Raw genomic sequence first — 20,811 nt, forward strand, 5'->3', positions numbered from 1 at the left:
CCGAGAATGCGTGCGCAGGAAAAGGGGCCAATCCTTTACGCTTACGGAAGTTCCTCATGTTAACACTAAACTTGCGGACTTCACTCTTACTAAGATACCTCGCCTGAAGGTTATTTACGAAAAGGATGGGGTGACTGAGGTTTCTGCCCCTCACACGTCTAAGTTCCTAGACGAACTAAAACATGCCGGTTGTCAGTCCGGTTGGTCAACGAAAGATGGCGTCACTAGAGAAAACCGTCAGTCGATAAACGCCGAAGATATACTAGTCCGAATGTCGGATTGGAGGGATGGTGTTGTGTTTGGTGTGACGTCACGGCATAAGGCCATGTACCCGGAGAACACAGCATCGCCAGTTTCTGATGACGTTAACCGGAATTTGATCGCTTTGAGCAACAGCAATCCGTCCAATGGAGGAGTCGCAAACCCCGGGTTTCTCTCTGATAACTTCACTGCAAATAATGACATCGAAAAAGATGATGAATTAGAGATGACGCTCTAACGCAAACGCTTTGTTATTAGCATATTTTAGAACATTTAGTTTTATACTTGTATTTGAGACTTCCTTGTATTTTAGAATTTTTTGTAGCTTTGTAAAGTATTTTTTACAAATCGATGACCATTTTATTTGCAATGTATAGCTATCCTTTTACCAATAAATGTATTCACACATGTATTAGACATCAGATCATATATTTAAATGTGAAATACGACACATATTTCCATGTTTCCTTTACTTTTTGCGGGAGCATCAAGCCGCCCTATTCGTACGTCTTTTCAACCCGCTTGTTTTCATGTCTTCTGTTTTTAATCAGCCTATTGGCAGTACAACTTCATAGGAAAGTAATTTCATATAGCAGATGTAAACTTAACAACATATAGATGATGCATTGATTATTCTTATATACATGCGACTTTTAAGATTTTTGTAAAAGGCGTTAAGTGCGAAGTTGTTGTCAGTGCTAAATGGGTAAGACTCTATAATTCAAAGATTGAGATTTGGATTCTTGGCGCTTTCAAAGTCGCAATTGTTTTAAGTGTTTAGCATAATCACATTTTAAAATGTTTTAACGTAGAGAAAACGTTTTGATTGAAAGGGTTTTCCTAGTTGCATGTTGGATCTTAACGTTCTTAACATGTCACACGTAAAGCCACACGCTGTTAATATATATCTGCAATGTTAAGCACTTTGGAAGCAATGCTTTGTGAGTTACTCTCAAAAAAATAAAAACACGTATTTTCTTTCGTTTAAAAAGGGACCATAACTAAAGTTATGTTAACCACCTGCGCACCCAAACATTTAGGCTGGTACGTTCGCATGATGGTTGATATGTTTGTAAAGTGTCAGCCCTCCAGCAACAATACGTTTTCAGTAACGATTGAAAAAACATTAAACGACAAATGTGGTTGCTTGATAAAAGGGGTTCATAACTCCGATAATGTCGATAACACCCGAATAAAGTCGCGCATGTTCATTTGCTGGTTGCCCATTTTGCAATGTTGTCTTCTAGAACCTAAATATCTTTAAGTTACACAAACAAGTGGGAAGCAAACGGGGAGTCAGAAGGACGGACGGACATATGACTTACCCTTTGGGTCAAAAGTACATATACGCCAACAGCTAAAAATAGATATCACCGCGGTGACAATTTATCACTGCGGTAATATATTTATCACTGCGGTTATATATTTGTAACTGCGGTGATACTTTGTCTGACCAAAAGTGTTTGATAAGAGCTGAATCAAACTGAGCAATGCAATAACGTCTTGCAAAACGGCAAATTGGTGAATATTTGCTGCGAAGTATCAATGTTTTGTTTTTAATAAGCTATACACGAAAAACGAATAAACATTAGCAAAGTGAAATTAATGTAGTTTTATTCAAAGTAAACGATAGCTAAGTGTAATGAATATTGTTTAATGTATGTGAATATGTTAAAAAGTTAGTTTCAAAATAACACGGATAATATAGATATCTATTATATACAATGTCTAATAATGCAGTAGTATTGCGATTTGCTTACCTTTTTATTATTTGTTTTATTTTTATTTCTGTACATTTCTGTATACTTATTTAAGAACGCGACCGAAATACATTTATTGCACTCGATCTGTTGTCAACCTTTTAATTGAAGCTCTATTCGTTGTAACTTAGGAATGGTCATTTTATGTTTATAAAATTACATCTTCATTAAGAATTAATAAACTAGGTGACAATTTCAAAAGCCTTATTATTTTCCGTTGCCTCAACGTATGTGCGAGTTTTTACAGCCGGATAAGTGTAATAAAACCGGGTATACCGTAAACAAGCGATAATAGCACAAGTCTTTAACAATAATTTCACTCTGACCTTATTGTGATAAAGCAGATGATAAGCCGATAAGTGTCATTTAACAACAAAACATTTACGATTCACAAACCATTAATTAACTCAAACCAATCAGTGTGACAAACAGCTGGCGATCTCTATACAACTCTTAAAAAGTTGAAAAATCTCGGTTGTTACGGAGAAAATGATTGGTTGAAAACTGACCCCCAAAAATAAATGTTCAGCGGGCATAAAAATATACCAACAGTACAACTTGTCACCGCTGTTACAAACTTTTTACCGCAGTGAAAAATAGATATCACCGTGTACAAAAATTGTTCCCGCAGTGACAAATTCACCGCGGTAACAATTTTGTCACCGCGGTGATATCTATATTTAGCTGTTGGCGTACTTGTGCTTTTGTCCCAAGCGGTACGGCATTCGGACATGCTTCATTTGAATATTTATTTCGCATGTAAGTGGGAATCTTAGTCCCATCCATAACGTAGATTTTTTCATTAGGTTTTTATTTTCTAAGTACACATCGTTTGATGATTCGTCATATAAAACACAGTAGCCAACATATTTCATAATACAATTAACATTTTAACTTGCTAAAACGTTTAAAAGTTACAAATACACTCTGTTTACCATTCTTTTAGATTTCCTGTCTAATGTAGTATTTAATAACTTACTCATTCATGTAAATGCATGTGTTTCGTTATTGTGTCATGTAACCTACAAGCACATATCATGGTTGTAAAATTTATTATTTAAGTCAATTTTTCCTTCAGCGTTTTTTTTATAACTTTATTTAATTAAGCACAGGTCATCTGTCAAAACAATTATTGTGAGTCAACTTATCCAAATAGTTAACACGGTTAAATCAAGTAAAGTCGAAACCCGATGGCTCGAAATCTTCGGGACCGGAAACAAATGTTATAACTTCGGAATGATAGCAATCCGATTTCTAATAAACTTGTTTACGAACAAGTCTGCATAATATTTCCACCGCCGGTTGAAGAGTACACATATTCACTATATTGCTTAAACTCCGCACTACTTCGTACTTCTTTTGTGCTTTTGAATAGATAAGAACCAAATTTTTACTTAATACTTGTATTTACCAATATTTTAAAACAGTAACAAATACAATAAAACAAATATCATATTGTAAATTATATCAGCACGTTTAAACGTAGCAATTTTTCTGGTAACACAGAGCGCTAAGGAACAAAACATGCATCGGCACTATATACTCATCATTTACATATATGATAGTGCCACATTTATTTATTTATATTTTTGAAGGATACCATAATGTCAGTCGGTGTTGCGTTCCTTATCTGTCGTCCGACTGACTAATGGGATTGTTCGGTTATAAACCATTGCCCGAGCACACTGCTTAACATAAAACTCTGCATAAAAAGGTCGAAAACGGCCATAAAATGGACAGCCCGATTTTACTGGGCTGTACCATTGATGTAGATAGAAAACTTTGCAGTGTTGGTGCGGTGCCTTAATAAAAATCTATTGGTACTACTACTAATGGGGTTATTTACCCTCGGGACTTCGGTTAAAAACCATTGACCGAGCACACTGCTTAACATAGAACTCTGTATAAAATATCCGAAAACGGCCATAAAATGGACAGCCCGATTTTACTGGGCTGTACCATTGGTATAAATATAAAACTTTGCAGTGTTGGTGCGGTGCCTTAATAAAAATCTATTGGTTTAAAAATATATAACCTTTATATGAAGCGTTAAAAAGACGCAGTGCTTTACAGTGGATAGGCCTAACGCTGTTAAAAAGCGGCGTTTTAATTGGTTGATGCGCTTATAAAACAATGGCGCTGATTGGCAGAAATTTCTTATTACGGATTGCCAGTAGGTCAATCCGTTTAAAAATAGATTTTCCCACGGCTGACTTTGTACTTTAAGAAAAAGTAAACAATAATAGTTTATATGCAAAAATATAAATGAAAGAAAAGGATGAGTTAATCCAAAAGAAATTGGAGTTGTTTTATAGTATTAGATTACTATGTTTTTGTTATGTTACTGTACTTATTATTAATTATTATCATTAATATGATGTTGTTATTGTATGTTATTGTTTGTATTGTTTTTTAAGGAGGAGAGAGAGAAAGAATAGCCCAATTTTTATAAGTAAAGATGGTGAAAACACACATACTGTTGTATGTGGCAGCATCATTACCAGACCCACTGTTCAGTATATACTGCAATGGGTTTGTTGGAGTCTTTAGACTTTGTGATCTGTGTTATAAATGTTTGAATCCAAATAGGACTATTTTAATATAATACTTATAGAAAAAGGGATACACAGATGTGTTATATGTTTGTGTAACAAAATAATAATATTTGAGGGTTTTCCAGATCACAAAGTGGTTGAACATTGCCACAATATGTTTACATGCATAGTCAAGTATCATTTTTATGTGTATGTTTAAAGTTTAAACTGAACGCCAAACAACAAGATCTTATCATAGGAGAGATATGTTTATATCTAAGAACATTTATTAATAGGGATTGCCAGAGCCTGATTAAACAGCTCTCAGATGTAGAGTGAAGTTGCATGTGTAAATGCAATTATATGAGAAGGAAGGAAAAAAGACAATATATGATAACACAAAGGGAGTGTAACTCTCAATTATATATTAATATTGCAATTGAGTATTGAGTTGTTAAAAAAAATTAATGAGTACAAGTTTATGTATGTGGCTCAATGTTGAACACTTGCAGACAGGGAATATAGCCGTAATGCTCCAACATAAGACCCTGTCTGTATGGAACTTAAGGAGGATTGGGCTATGGAGAAGAGAGGTCCCCCAGAGTGGCATTAAAACAATATTTAAAAGTGGGTTTAGTAAAAAACCCTTATATGTTAAGGGCAATAACTTACGTGTCTCCAAACGGTCACCTTCATAGGGCCACATAAAAATTAAAGGTAAGACAATATGCTTTACAGTTAAAATGAGACAAAAACAGCTAAATTTGTACAAAGGGTACATTATTTACAATATGTACAGAACTTATCTGTCGTGAAATAAAGCTTTCTATTTATCCAGTTGAGATTGAACATGCAGTGAGTTTTCGCACTCCTCGAGATAATTTCTGATTACATTAATACAAGATGCCATCTTTTACTTAAATCAGTTAACGATAAAGTCGATGACATGTTTGCAACTGGTGTTAAATCAATTACATGTATTGAGTGCCTTTAATCAAGCGGCCCTAATCATTAAACAGTTTATGCGACCCGCAGCGAGTTCGAGCCGTCCGAAAAAAAAAGTGTTACCGGGACTGTGAAAACAGTTAGAGCCATCCGAGTTTATATGAATATATATCAACGTTAATGTTCATTAGTATAATAAAACATATCTTTGGCAATTATTATAAAGCATTCTGAACTAGATTGTACTGTATTTGGTAATTTGTTGTTTCAAGTCCGTTGTAAAAGCGGCATTCAGTTCTCTTGTTTTTCAATACTTTAGTATAAACCCTAGTCTGTCAGAATTTAAATTAAATAGCTAGTGAATGGCGTGTTAGTGTGATACAATCAACATTAGTATTACGATTCATGAAGTCTCCATAGTGTATTGCGTGTAACTATGATATAATCAAAATTGGAAATTTAGATAGAAGTACACATTCAATAAAATGCAAATTAATGCTAATAAAATTGAAAAGTACCTAACTTCAAAAGTACCATACTGAAATGATTGAATTTATGATAGCAAATACTGTCACACAATTAAAAGTATCAATACCCCTTATTGAATATGAATTTGCTACTTAAACATGGTCCATTCAAAAAATTATATATTTATACATTGAACATGAGCAATGAGTACTATCATGCTCCTTATTTCCATCAGTCGTCATCTCAAATACCTGATGTACAATTATTCTCACTGACGAGCATTCACACTTTTCGTCAATATCAGTTGACTTCAGCTTAAATATCATACCATAATTAACACAAAATTTATTTTTGAAAACTACTTGACATGTAAAGATCATGAAAAACAGTGAATAGAATTAAGTAGAGTCCGATTTTCTTCGTATCTTTCTAAACAAAAAGAGGAAGATTTAAACACACTTATTAAAATGTTTAAAAGGTTATTGTCATCCCATAAAACGCTTACGATATAGATAACACACGTTAATTAATCCTTTTTTTGCCTACGTTATATCATAAATTGCATATGATCAATTAAAAGCAAAACATTGATATAAATGGTACAAATCTTCAACATTACTATACTAGTACTTAATATTCTCCTTCGTGAAAAAGTACTGCGTTTGCTTTCAAGCAAGAGGTTTTCTCATCTTATCGTTATAGTCATGTAATAAAGTGATTTTTGAAATGATCCTTTTGGCTAGTATTGACAATATTTACAGTTTTAAAAACTATTGTTTTAAATGAAACTACTAAACAACAACAAACGGCTACAGAGTACAATTAAAATTTATCTGAATCTTAAAATATAAATGTTCGTCTTTATTGAGAAACTGCGCGGTATTTGGTCTCTAAGATACGTTTTCCTGCTTAGATTCATTCAACCTCTCGCATGTGCTTGGACAGTTTTTACTGGAGCTTCAAACACATGCATTGTAATTAGAATAAAAACTATGTTTGCATTATTTCGCTTTTATAGTAAGGCCATTATTTTAAATCGAATTAGTTGTACTTAAAACATAAGTCATTTTAATTCAAAGCGTCGATACAAAACCACAGTCGCAAGGCATATTTATTACGCGCGCGTAGCTTTTTTGTTTACTTAATTTTAAGTATTTTCTTTTGTATAAGTATAAAAATTAGATGGTAACTACAGATCATGATATATAGTTCTCAATATATCTTCGGCAACTAATTGGTAAAAATGGTAAATATTGCTTGAATCAAATCATCTTCGGCAGCTGGTGCAAATTACAGTCAATAGTCGAAATAACATCAACGATAGGGCTCAAACGACTAGTAAATATAACGTTTTTCCATTTGGTTTAAATTTTGAATATTGACAAACTTTCAAATAACAACTAGCATAAGTGTGTTCTTCAGATTATTTTACTCGCGATCACAGGTTTCGCCAAAAAAAAAATAAGCGTTGAACAAGCCGTGAATATAGTGTGCTTTTTTTCAGCTCAATCGATGAGTGTTTTCTTTAAATAGCATAATTGAGGGAAAAATCAGGGTTGGAAAAAATTATCCAGGTGTTTTCATTATTTTAGAATCACCCTAACGGATAAGGGAAATCTGTATTTTCCCTCCAATCATGAAGTGTGGACATAAAGACTTAGATCTGTACATATAGAGCTTGATAAATGTGGTTTAGGTACTAAGTGTTGTATGTCCCCGTGATATAACTAATTTTGGTGAATAAACACATTATACTGTTTTGTTTCTAATAGAATATTATAAATATTTATGGATTCTTATTTCAACGTTTGCAGTGACAGAAATAACATTGTGCACGTGATAATAAATAGTATACAAAGATAGCATATCAGTTCCAACATGTAGTTTACAAACACAAAATGTTTTAACATTAACTATTTAACAGTTTATTCAAAGATACAGAACCTAAGTATGCTCAATTAATTCAGACTCAATTACTCACAGTTAACATTTTGTAGCAACAGACAATAATTACATCATTCACTTCTATGCCTAATCATGTTTTTTATACTCAAATGCTTTATTTGTCCAGTGTTTGTAATTCTTGGTATCTTAAACTCCCCTGACAAGCAGGGCGGACAATACACATAACAGAACAGAACATAATTTTAATTGGTAATAAAGGCATACGACCTCTCTGATGGGCGTTTCGTGTTTGATTTATTTTGTTTAGCAGTCACATAAAAAACCAAGCTATGTTATATGGATCTTTTACACCCATAATTGCCGCTTCTTCCTGTATTTGCACGATGATGACCTGAAATATTTACTATATGATGCTATGTTTTTAAATCTTTTTCTAAAAAGAAGGGATATAGTTGACACTTGTTCGTAATTTCATTTCATCGTTGCTATAAACGTTGTTATTCTGTTGCTCTGATCACCTTCCTACCATTGAGTAATTAAATGGTAATTAAATTGAATGCGTTTTAATTTCCTTTTATTACTGTTTAGTTTGAGTTGCAATGCTATGAGATTAAATTTTATTTACACGTATATATATCATGAATATTGCTAGGCCAAGTGTGAGGTTGAGCGCTCTAAACCCGGTTTAAACCCCTAATGTTTTGCGTTGACCGTTCAAAGGCGGTGACCCCAGGTTTATTCTTCTATGTGTGTATGTTGTTTCGTATTGTGCTGTTTCGTACTGTTTTGGCAATTGGTCACTTACCTTAAATAAAGGACAAACTAATTGTTTAAAAAGAGAATGCAATACTGCTCCAGCAGCTGGAGTTTCACTTCTTTATACGTTATTATATTTCATCGTTATGTAGGTTATGTGTACCATAACTATAAATGTATGCAGATAAAATCAAGAAATAAGTTATTTATTCAATATAAATTGTGCATTCATAAATATGTATTTCTTTGATGGTATGCATAGGACAATGTGCTGATATAAAGGCTTTTTTCGGATATATTATTCTTTTGCGTCTGCCCTTTATCTAGACAAAAGGAAGATGGCTGCTCCTTATTAAGAACAGCTTTATAGAGACTTCATTCGTATTTGCAAAAATGTGGGTCATTAATAAAAGGTTAAAGGTGCGGTTTATAGTGTGCTTCGATATACATCTTCAGCCGACTTTGACATTAATAAAATACACGATATTCAAAGTCTAATATCAATATATCATATCGATCTGGAAACATAAAAAAACTAAACTCATTCTTTGAACATCTGAACTTTTGGCATTTACATGTTGTTTTATCTTGAATTATTTAATTCAATTTTATAAATTTATAATAGCGCCGCGATGAAGCGTAATTTATTTGTTGACGCTTGTTATAAAAAAGATCCCCCTATTTAATTGCCTGTGTGATTTGAGGAATGGTTAAGAGATAGACAATATATGTATAACTTTCGTTTCGTTATATACTACCTGCATCATCTAAGGATTTCAGAAGTTTATAACAATTCTTTGGATATAGATTATTAAACATTGAAAATTTACCCCAGTATTTTATTCACTTACAATTATCGTTCACTTTCCCCAAAACATTCCAATTGTTAAAATAATTATTGACCAAAGTGTGCTTGCGACAATAAATTATTTGTAACCGTTCAGTATAATTAAGAAAAAATATTTATTAAGCTTAAGCATTACAAATATAAAATATACATTTGACAAATGTAAAATACAACGATACATGGCATGATATATGTTGGATTTTAACAAGTATACATTTCTGCTGTGAATATATTGATATGGATACAAAATAAGTTTAAATGAGAATATTTACTTTAAAAAAATCACGCCTTTCATAACATTTTTGCAGTCATGTAAATAATCTTTACTTAACGTAAGATACTATTTTCTTAATAATGATCATATTATGATTTGGAAATTACAAATCAAATTCTCGAAAATTAAATAGCTTTACCGATAAGGAACAAAACACTTATATCATTTTATTATTATGATAAACACGGAATAAATCTAGAAAAGAGCACTGTTTAGATGAATAATATTTTTCTCGCTTCTCTGTAAAATTTAATAAAGTCGAGCAGAGGTCGTGTGAAATATCTTAAGTCAGAAAATCAGCTTTTTATACAATCAAAATTCTTATGTTTTAGTAAAGAAAATCTTTAAAAACCATAATGAATTTACTCATTACAATTACTGAAATATACATACTTAAAAAGAACAACACTGATGTTTAAAGCAAGAATGAATCAGATATAGTAATCATGGATTAGAAAGTTAGAATAAAATCAATAGTAACAGCAATATACCACGACAAGAAATGGTAGCGGAACAAACACATGTAAGCAAAAAACATCATTTAAATAGACAAATGGCATAAGGAATACATGGCGACTATTATGCAACTAGGGCATTGGTAGCTGAACATACGACGTATTCCTTTCCAAAGGTAAAAGGTGCATGTAGCATTTCAGCTTTGACAGTTGTCTCATTTACGCCAATTTTCACATAAAATATAATGTAATTTTAATTAAAGTACGAATGAAATCTATTAATAAAAATAAACATAAATTTAAAAGTTTCATTGGGCAAAAATTATCAATTAAAATATATGTCATTTAAACTATTTTTTGCGACATTAACTAATTCGTATTGAAATCGTGTTTTCATTACACGAGTTTCACATGTTAATTGTTATGTTAACTAACATCTTTTATCATAATTTTAGTAATATATATGCGCAAGAACACATTCAGCAAATGTACGAAGTAAAACATTGAATTTCATGCTTCGTGCTTTAACATGATATTTAGAAAAGAATTTCAAAACGTTAAAACGTTTTTCAGACCAACAACAATTCACACAAATAGTAAGCTTGAGATTGAAAACGGCGGTTTCCACGATATAATATATCGATAACTTATTCATATTCGCACAAATATGTTCGAGACAAGATTGCTTCGCTCGTTTAACAAAATAAAACAAGAAATATGTCAGAATTTCTCCGCTCTATATCATTACATTCTCCCGCTACATACATTACACGACGTGACTTTTTGAGTAATTATCAATTTTAAGTAAAACTTATTATAAGGCAATAACTTTACACATAAGGGAGAACGAGTAAACAACGGACAATAACTGTAAAAATAGGAAAGCATCATTCGTTGTTCACTTCACACCCCCTAAATGAAATCTGCCTTTGTAGTTTGTTTCAAAATAATACCTCTTTAAGTTTTCAAAATATGTTCTGTACAAAAGATAAGTATAAAAGGAGTTTATTTTCATAATTAAATAGTCATAATTTCTTAGTGCATAGTATGATCGGATAAAACTTGTTGAGTTAAAGATTGGACATCGAAACTTACTGACGGACAGTTCCAAAACTATAATACTCCCGTCGGGGCATACACATTGCAAAAACTATGTACATTGCGTAAATTGTACAGTGCTACTGTGCTAGGTTAAATAAAGTTTTTATTATTTAGTAATATCTTTGGTAAAAACATATATTGTATATATAAATTCATAGACAAGGTTTCGTGTAGTTTAACAAAATTTATAAATCACACAACGTTAATTAGCGGTCATTTTTAGTAACAGGTTACTGTTGAATATACGCCAAAGTCAAAACATTTAAACATATATTTTTATAATATAATACACTATAATATGAATAGTATACTAATACTAAATAGAATAACATAACAGAAAACAATTAATCGTTTACCTTAGAAGTAAAGGATGCAACATAATTGAGCTTCAAGTATTTCATTACACAACATAAAAGTAAACAAAACATCTTTACATCGGACATAAACTTAAAACGAAATTTAGAAAAGTATTATATTTCCTAACCTAACAGTTAAAAATTCCTTTTTAATCTCAAACATAAACATGGCTAAATACAGTTTTAATTAGAAAGAATACATTGCATTTGAAATTATTGTGTTCAAAATACATTAATATTTTCAACACATTATTAACTTTGATACTTGTGAAATATGAACATCACAAATCAGATGTGTTGTTCTTCTTGAATATTTTAAAAATCACATTTTGGGTTTTCATATGGTTTTTAATGCTTTTGTTATCAGAAAATAGCATGATACTTTTTGTCAAAATATCCAACTGCATTATCAAATGAATTAACTTTCTTTATTAACTGTTGGGGTTATTCAACTTTTTTGAAAGAGTATTGTGTGTTCATTTGTTGAAGAGCATGCCATTCACAAGTTTAACAAGTGATCGTCGACTCCCTTTATAGTGTATTAAACAATTTCTGAGTTTATTTAGCGATGCTTAAAAAAAAACCGGAGCAATAAGCCTGGAATATTGGTAGATGCATACGTGCCGAGCAAATAAACGAATCTGTATTCGACATTTATACCCAGTATTCTTTTATCGTACAATATTCTCAAAATATTTTACAGCATTATCCACAAAAAAGAAAATAAAACACCAATAAATCAAAGAACGAACACCATACATGACAACTGACGTTATGTTTATAAACAACAATACGTTGTTATTGTGTGCATGACAACTATATCCAAGAATTTCTGAAATGAGGTTTATGTATATGTCGTTTATTTCGAAAAAGCTTGTGAATGGGGGTAAATATTTATATTTGCAACAGAAACATGTAAATTTGCTTTGAGAAATTTAACAATTGACTGCATAGGTTAAAACCATATGAAAACATTCCTATTCGGAAAAAATGTCTTTGTGTACCATATTTTTATACGAAAACGTACTCATTGGTTCCGGATTCTTTGTTTGACTTCCCTTGAGTGTCATTCTCTAAAAAATAAAAGTCTGTGTAATTTGTTTCCCCACTTTCATCATTTTTCTCCTGTTTGGAGTCGGTGTTATTTGTCTCCGCTTCAAATTTGTCCTCACTTTTACCGTAATCAAACAGTTTTTCGGCGCTTGCGTTAGTTGCTATTTCTTTAGTGACGCCTTGTACTGTATCTCCAATGTGGCGGCATTGTCTAGTTCCTCGGCCACTGCAGAATGTGTCTGATCTGAAGTTTCGCTCTCACATATTCGGTCCAATACATACGATGATGCTGGGATCATGTAGCTGAATTCTCGCAAACCAGTGTGCAGATAATCATCTGTTATCTGTGACTTTATTTCTGTGTAATTTGTTTCCCCACTTTCATCATTTTTCTCCTGTTTGGGGTCGGTGTTATTTGTCTCCGCTTCAAATTTGTCCTCACTTTTACCGTAATCAAACAGTTTTTCGGCGCTTGCGTTAGTTGTTATTTCTTTAGTGACATTTATCAGTTCTTCGGACGCCTTGTACTGTATAGCCAATGTGGCGGCATTGTCTAGTTCCTCGGCCACTGCAGAATGTGTCTGATCTGAAGTTATGCTCTCACATATTCGGCCCAATACATACGATGATGCTGGGATCATGTAGCTGGAATCTCCCAAACCAGTGTGCAGATAATCATCTGTTATCTGTGACTTCATTTAAAGAAAACAGAGGAATAATGAAAGACATCACTAGAAAAGAGATCCTTTTGATCATACGCCAGTCTACGGCAAGCTAGCAATTTCCATTTCAACACAAGGCAGTAAGTAAACAAACCCAAAAGCCTAAAGCCTAAAATGATAACAATTTATTGCATTGCTTCGGACTGCCTTCGACCGGATAATGGAAACCATTTTGGTAAAGATGTTTTCAAGGCATGCCGATCGCACAGCAGTGAAAAGTCAATTACCTTTACAATTGTGTTTGCATGTTAATGAGCGTTGTCTGTCGAACTGTTGTCAATTCATCGGCTGTTGTGATTATGTATGTATAAACCTAATAAGGCTTGCAATTAATTGCTATGAAAGTGTTATAGTTAACATATACGTTTGGCAATCCAAATAAGATCAGGAATACATTTGGCTGTATCTTAAGTTATTGTTGACAATAAGTATATCAAAAACTGTATGATACAAGAATACAATTAAATGTAAGAGGAATATTAAATATATCTGCGTCAACTATAAGCATCAATTTAAATCTTACAACAAACCTGGAGAGATCTGTACATTGGTGTCGCCTCACGCTCTGTATTGTCCAAAGGCACGACTGCATACGGAACGACAAAGTCGTCATGGACGTCGTCGGGCAATGCATCGTAAGGATCGGTTTTGTCGCCATTATTGTCGTCGGGCAATACATCATAATGATCGGTGTTGTCGTAATTATTGTCGTCGGGAATTACATCATAATTATCGGTGTTGTCGTCATTATTGTCGTAGGGAAAAACATCATAATTGCCACTGTTGCTGTCTATCAATTCTGCAAATAAAATATATCACAGTTGTCAATTAATGATTGTTAAGGGTTAAACACATCATAGGAATTAACAAATGTGTTTTTCAATAATAGCGTGAATACAATTATGTGAACGGTTTATTAAGAGAACCAATTGTGAAAACGTCCATTTGCACAAAATGAGATGAAGCATATATACTATGAATGACGTATGGCTTACTGTGTACTTAATATGACTTGGTATTGGAATGATAACAAGAACTCACCTAGTGGAATATCCGATGGTCTTAGTTCATTCCTAAACATTAAATAACGCTGTTATCAATATATATATATATATATATATATATATATATATATATATATATATATATATATATATATATATATTGCAACTACAAGATGATATCGATAACGGAAATCTCAATACAACAAATTTTACCATTTTATATTCACACTACAGTTATATTATATTTTTAGATATGTACTTACAATTGAACGGCTTTTTGTTCCCTCTTCTCTGTATTTGAAATAAAAATATATTTACTAAGTTATATTTTTTTTAGTAATTCTGAGTGTCCTTTTCTAATAAAAATTCTGCTATCAAAATATTATAGAATCGCGATTCAATAGATAACAATACAAGAGCTGTCAGAAGACAGCGCGCTCGACTTATCGAGTGGTTGACAGTATAACGTAAGCCATCGTGGAGAGAGAGGGTATAATGTGGGTGTGTGGTAATTTAATAGATGATCTTTCAAAAATAAGGAACAAAAAATAAAAATCAGATTTGGGGGGGGGGGGGAGGTTCTGGGGTGCGTCATGGGGGATGGTTTGGGTGGAGTGCATTGTGGTATGTCAGGTAAGTGTTGTTTTGTCAAAGTATCAATCAAATGTGATCATAAATAAAGAAGTTATGGCAATTTAAGCAATTTTTTTTTATTATCTAAGTAAAAAAGGGGCCATAATTCTTTCGAAATGCTTGATACAGTTGTCTGCTCTTGTTTATAGATTGGGGTCATGTTGGTTAAGAAATATGCAAAATATAAAAGCAATATGTCAAAGGACATAGGAAATATTCGGGATAGTACGCAAAGTTTAACATAGATTTATCCATAATATCATATTCTTAGTATAAAAGGGGCAATAATTCTTTCCAAATGCTTGATACAGTTGTCTGCTCTTGTTTATAGATTGGGGTCATGTTGGTAAAGAAGTATGCAAAATATAAAAGCAATATGTCAAAGGACATAGGAAATATTTGGGGTAGTACGCAAACTTTAAGATTGCAAACTTTGCACGCTAACGCTAACGGGAACGGAAACGCCGACGCCGGGGTGAGTAGGATAGCTCCACTATATATATTTCATAAATAATAGTCGAGCTAAAATTAACAGCAAAAATAATTAAGCATTTTCCATGCATGATTCAATTAAATAAAAACAAGTTCAACCCCTTATTGTTGACAAAATATAACATATCATACAGTACATTTATTTATATTCTTACTTTTCTTCCTTCGGATACACAAACAAGCAGTGATGGTTACGACAACTATTAGCAGACACAATGCCAACGTCGGTGCAATCCATATAATTGTCGACGATTGCTCTTTAACTTCATCGGCTATGGAATTCATGATAAAACGTAATCAATAAACGTGTCAATAGTGGATTAAACATATTTATTCCATAAATTTACAACATAAGTTACACGCATCTACAGTTTGTAGGATGTGTCAATATTTAACGACATTCTAAAGCATGTCATTTCAAATAATAGAATCGAATTATGAACCGGTATATGTAGTAGTATTAGCACTTGTAAAAGTAGTAGTACTAATAACAATTTTATTTCTTTAACATGTCGCCTTTGCGTATTGGATACGGGGTCCGCTTTGCGACCGGGAGGTCACGGACTCGATCCCTTCTGCGCAGCGTTCTTTAGATCTATCCCAGGAAATTGAATTGATAAGTTTTGAAATATAAGGCTTTATATGCAATCGAGCTAAAATAAATAGGTGTAAACTAACAAACAATGGTTGTAGTTGTTGTTGCTGTTTTTATTGTTGTTCAAGTTGTTATTATAGTAGAAAATATTGTCGCTGCTGTTTCTATTGTTGCGCCTGTTGCTGTTCTTGTCTTATATAAGACTTTATGAAAGCATAGGTAGGAAGTTGAAACACTTTCAGTAGACAAAGTAAACGTAGAAGTAGTAGTAATAGTAGTTGCAAATTCCGATACAAAAAAATAAACAATTCAACATAAACATGATTAAAGAAGGGATAAGTGCATTGGAACGGTCAATTTAAAGTATTGTTGTTTTAACCCGGTTTGATATCCAGACTGACCTTACATTTAGCGTAGAATAAATCAGCAAATACGTAGTGAGAGACTCGTGTCACAGTCTGCATCTTTTAGCGTCACGTTTTTACCAGAACTGTCATAATCTGGAGCGAATCTTGACACTCTTTAAAACGACACAAGTGTTTCAACCCCCAATTCATAAAACAATAAAGTGTACATGACGAACCTACGCGACATTTTGAATACGTCAATTCGGATCATAGACGTAAAGCATAGCGAAGCTTTTTATTCGTTTTATTGGCTATGTTCAATGTTTTATTTTTTTATTTCTACACACGGACTCTAGATGAGACGGATATGAAACGGGACCGAATCGGCAAATAGCTTGTCGATACATTGTCACGTGACCGTAGCTATTGATCTTCTATAATTAGCGTACATCGAAGCGCCGAGGTGAGACGTTTTGATGTACCCACTCACGTCTTTTTTTAAATTTTACTTTCATTTCTCGGCCGATTAAAAAAACAACTTTATATAATTTGAAAGTCTACGTTACGTTGTTTTCAGATATTTAAACATATATTAGGTGTTTCTTCTGAATTGGGCAGCCCGGCGAGTTATAACTTTAACTTTTGCAAATACCATACCGTTTCAGAATCTAGATTTACGGTTGACATGTTCGTACTTTTTACCGATTTGTAACGTTTATATTTGGAGTTCAGTTTTAAAAATTACATCTTGCTTAGGAGAAAAGAATTCTGCATACGATGGAATAAAAATTGTTTTAAAAATGAAAGTAAATAGGGAATGAATTAGTACGAAATTAGCGCGCGATCCTAACGCTCCGAACGTTTGGAGTTTGAGAATCTATGTTGACATGTTCGTACTTTATATCGATTTGTAGCGTTTATATTTGCAGTTCAGTTTGAATAATTACACCTTGCTTAGGAGAATAGAATTCTTTATACGATAGAAAAAAGGTTTTAACAATGAAAGTAAGTAAGGAATGAAGACGGAAGAAAGTATGGCGCGGTCCTAACGCACCGAACTGATGCTATGGCCTTGGATTATGCGTTTGTTTAGATACCGGCCATTTAATTTGCTTTGTCATGATTATTATATATTTAACAAACATATTGAACTATTTTGTTCACGAAACACATCAATAAAGCTAATTATTAATGAAGCTTAATAAATAAACGATTTAAGCTCTTGTTTATAACACAGAAAAGGTGTTAATTTTATGACGAGACAGCGTAAATAGCAGACCATCTTGATATTTTCGGCCGGGATTTTCAAGAATCTTTAAATAATGTTAATTATTTGATTATTTAAGGTAAATAACCTATCATATAATTATACATAATTACCTCATTGAAAATAAATAACAAACGATGAATGTTTTGACACCCATTTTATTTGAAGTATGCAAAGCCGAAAAACATCAAGAGGGTCCGCTATATACGCTGTCTCATCATAAAATTAACACCCTGTCTGTGTTATAAACAAGAGCTGTAATCGTAAATTTATTAAGCTTCAATTATAATGAGCTTTATTGATATATTTCGTGAACAAAATATTTCACTTTATTCCATAAAAAAATATAATAATCATGGCTAAAGAAATTAAATGGCCGGTATCTAAACAAAAGCATAAGCGCCAAGACCGTAGCATCAGTTCGGATCGTTATGACCGCGCTTTTCTTTCGTAACAATTCATTTTGTATTTACTTTCATTTTTAAAACCATTTTTTGCTTTCGTATACAAAATTCTTTTCTCCAATGCAAGATGCAGTTTTAAAAACTGAACTCCAAATAGATACGCTTCAAATCGGTATAAAGTGCGACCATGTTTACCGTAAATATAGATTCTTAAACGGTATGATATTTGCAAAAGTTAAAAAAATAACTCGCCGGACTACACAAATTAAAAGAAAAACTTCATGTATGTATTTATATATCTAAAAACTACAAAACGTAGGCTTTCTAATGATATATAATTGGTCAGAATCGGCCTAGAAATAAAAGTAATATTAGAAAAAAGACGTCAGTGGGTACATCAAAATGTATTACCTCGGCGCTTCGATGTACGCTAATCGATAGCTACTGGTCACGTGACAAAGTTACGACAAGGTTAAACGCGCGGGGGTTAAACAGAATATGTTGGTTTCTCGTGTTTAACTCGGTATAAATCCATTAACAACAACGGAACTATACTAAAAGTTATATTTTTTAAAAAGAGGAATTAATAAGCAACACGATAACGTATAAACCAATAAAATCGGATGATTAGTTTTTGAATAAAATTGAATTTACTACTGTAAGGGTCAAATACTCGTTTAAACTCCTGTCAATATACGCTTCATGTTCTACAACAGTTCTTAAGGTATTATCTTACGCTTTCCTCTGGCCAAGACAATGAGATAGCTTAATACTAGATATTCTTTGTGTAGCTTATTCTATTTGCATACGTTAACAGTAACGAAGGGATATGATTAAATGCAAAGCGGTATCAACACGTAACCATTAAGGAGTGACCGCACCGGAAGCAGCTGTCCATGTACCTCTAATAGAATAAAGTTGCATAATAACTTTGATGGCGTGTCTTCTTCATTGATTATGCAAGTGCGATTGTGCATTTTCTCGTCCATGCAGGAAAACGGTAAATAAGGCGACCTTCAACCTAGGCACACAGGGACCTTGATGATTTACAAAACGGAAAATACCTCGATGGTGAAGCGTCCTAAACCGATTTAAGAGTAACTGTTTCTCTCCGTTTTCGTTCCGAATGCATACGAGACTGCGTAAGCAGCGGCGGCCAAGATGTATCTACTGGAAAGTTCCTTCGATATGCTTGAATATTTTATATAAAAAAGCTATGATCATACTCGTTGTAAAAGCGTCTTTTCGTCATAGATTTTGTAGGTCCGGCGTTTTTTTCGTGAAGACCAACAGTAAATTCGGCGACCTTCAGTTTTGGTACATGATAAAGGGGCCCTTAGGACCTACACAACAGCCGTGGTAATCTCGATGGTGAGTCAAAATACGTTTTCTTACTCGTGTCGACCAACGAAATATCCGAGGACTTTTAATCTTAGAACACGATTTGAGACCAAGGGGACCTATACAAAATAAAGAAGTGAAACTCCAGCTGCTGCTTGAATTTTCATTAAAAACAATTAGTTGGTCCTTTATTTAAGACAAGTGACCGATATACAAAGACTCTCGTCTCGATGCTGGCAAGTATTACGCCAAAAGTGATGCAACTTGTATCTTTGTGCAGCCGTTAAAGAGAAACTTTGTTTTACTAAATAAAATACAAACATGTATTGCAATATTTGTTTTAAATGTTTAATGTACCTTTTTTATTTAATTTTTAATGAAGAAAATGTCAGGTCCTTTCCCGGTTTAAATAATCAGTAACAAGTAACACGCCGAAGTTTGCGTAACAATTGCGCTGTATATGCCTACACAATGCACATATTATTCTCGCTCGTGCAGACAAACGGAATATTTTGAGATCTTGAAATATAGTTCGGACAACGTTGGGACCCGAAAAAGGGCCATGGTCTGGGTGATGACCAGTCCTACGCCAAAGTAAGCGCACCTCATTCTATTTTCCTATTTAGCATCGAAGAAAGAGTGTCATCATTTAAAAACAGTCTTTTAAATGTATTGCAATAATTTTGTTTGATATATAATTTTTTGTTTGTTCTTTCTTAAGTTATGTTTCAGTAAGATAAGGCATTTGATTTTCATGTATATGTAGTACTTGTTGGTTAAATATAATGTATACTTAGTCAGAATATGCCGGTTCGTTATTATCGCCTATAACAAACTTGTTTTTTAGTGTTGTTTGTCAAATAAAGTATACTGAATGCAGAAATGTGACAGACCAAATAATTAAATCAAGCTGAAATATCAGACACATCATTTAAAATAGTAAAATATCCGAAAAGGCTACTGAATAAGGAACAAACTTAATACCAGTTACAGATTCGGAGGCCATAATTTCGTATACTTAAATTAAGATCATAGACTTCTAGTATTACGAAGTTTTATATTCGTTATTATTGTTTAATGTAACATTTTTTATTTTCGTCTCTGACACAGTTTTTGATTTTTTTTCGGACCCTAATCTTCGGCCATAACAAAGTTATAGCTGAATACTAGGCAGTGTAAGATATATCTCTATGTTCACAGCACGTTACAATTAAGGCTGCATCGGACCCAGCGGTCAAGGTGCCTCTGATAGAATGGAAAGCTTATGTATATATAACTACATGTATGACAT

General features: G+C 32.9%; 2 protein-coding genes across 2 annotated transcripts in view; one reads left to right on the plus strand and one right to left on the minus strand.

Moving 5' to 3' along the window:
* LOC127878249 (serine-rich adhesin for platelets-like) overlaps positions 1–20,811 on the plus strand; it is a 229,202-nt gene that overhangs the window by 10,817 nt on the left and 197,574 nt on the right. The window lies entirely within an intron of this gene.
* LOC127878247 (multiple epidermal growth factor-like domains protein 10) overlaps positions 12,877–20,811 on the minus strand; it is a 33,487-nt gene continuing 25,552 nt past the window's right edge. The window contains exons 6-10 of the mRNA XM_052424767.1: positions 15,722–15,838; positions 14,705–14,732; positions 14,479–14,510; positions 13,968–14,236; positions 12,877–13,407 (exon numbers count right to left, since the gene is read on the minus strand). Coding sequence (XP_052280727.1) covers positions 12,877–13,407; positions 13,968–14,236; positions 14,479–14,510; positions 14,705–14,732; positions 15,722–15,838 — 977 coding nt within the window. The remainder of the gene's footprint in view (positions 13,408–13,967; positions 14,237–14,478; positions 14,511–14,704; positions 14,733–15,721; positions 15,839–20,811) is intronic.

The sequence above is a fragment of the Dreissena polymorpha genome, chromosome 4 (assembly GCF_020536995.1).
Source record: "Dreissena polymorpha isolate Duluth1 chromosome 4, UMN_Dpol_1.0, whole genome shotgun sequence".
Lineage (NCBI taxonomy): Eukaryota > Metazoa > Mollusca > Bivalvia > Myida > Dreissenidae > Dreissena > Dreissena polymorpha.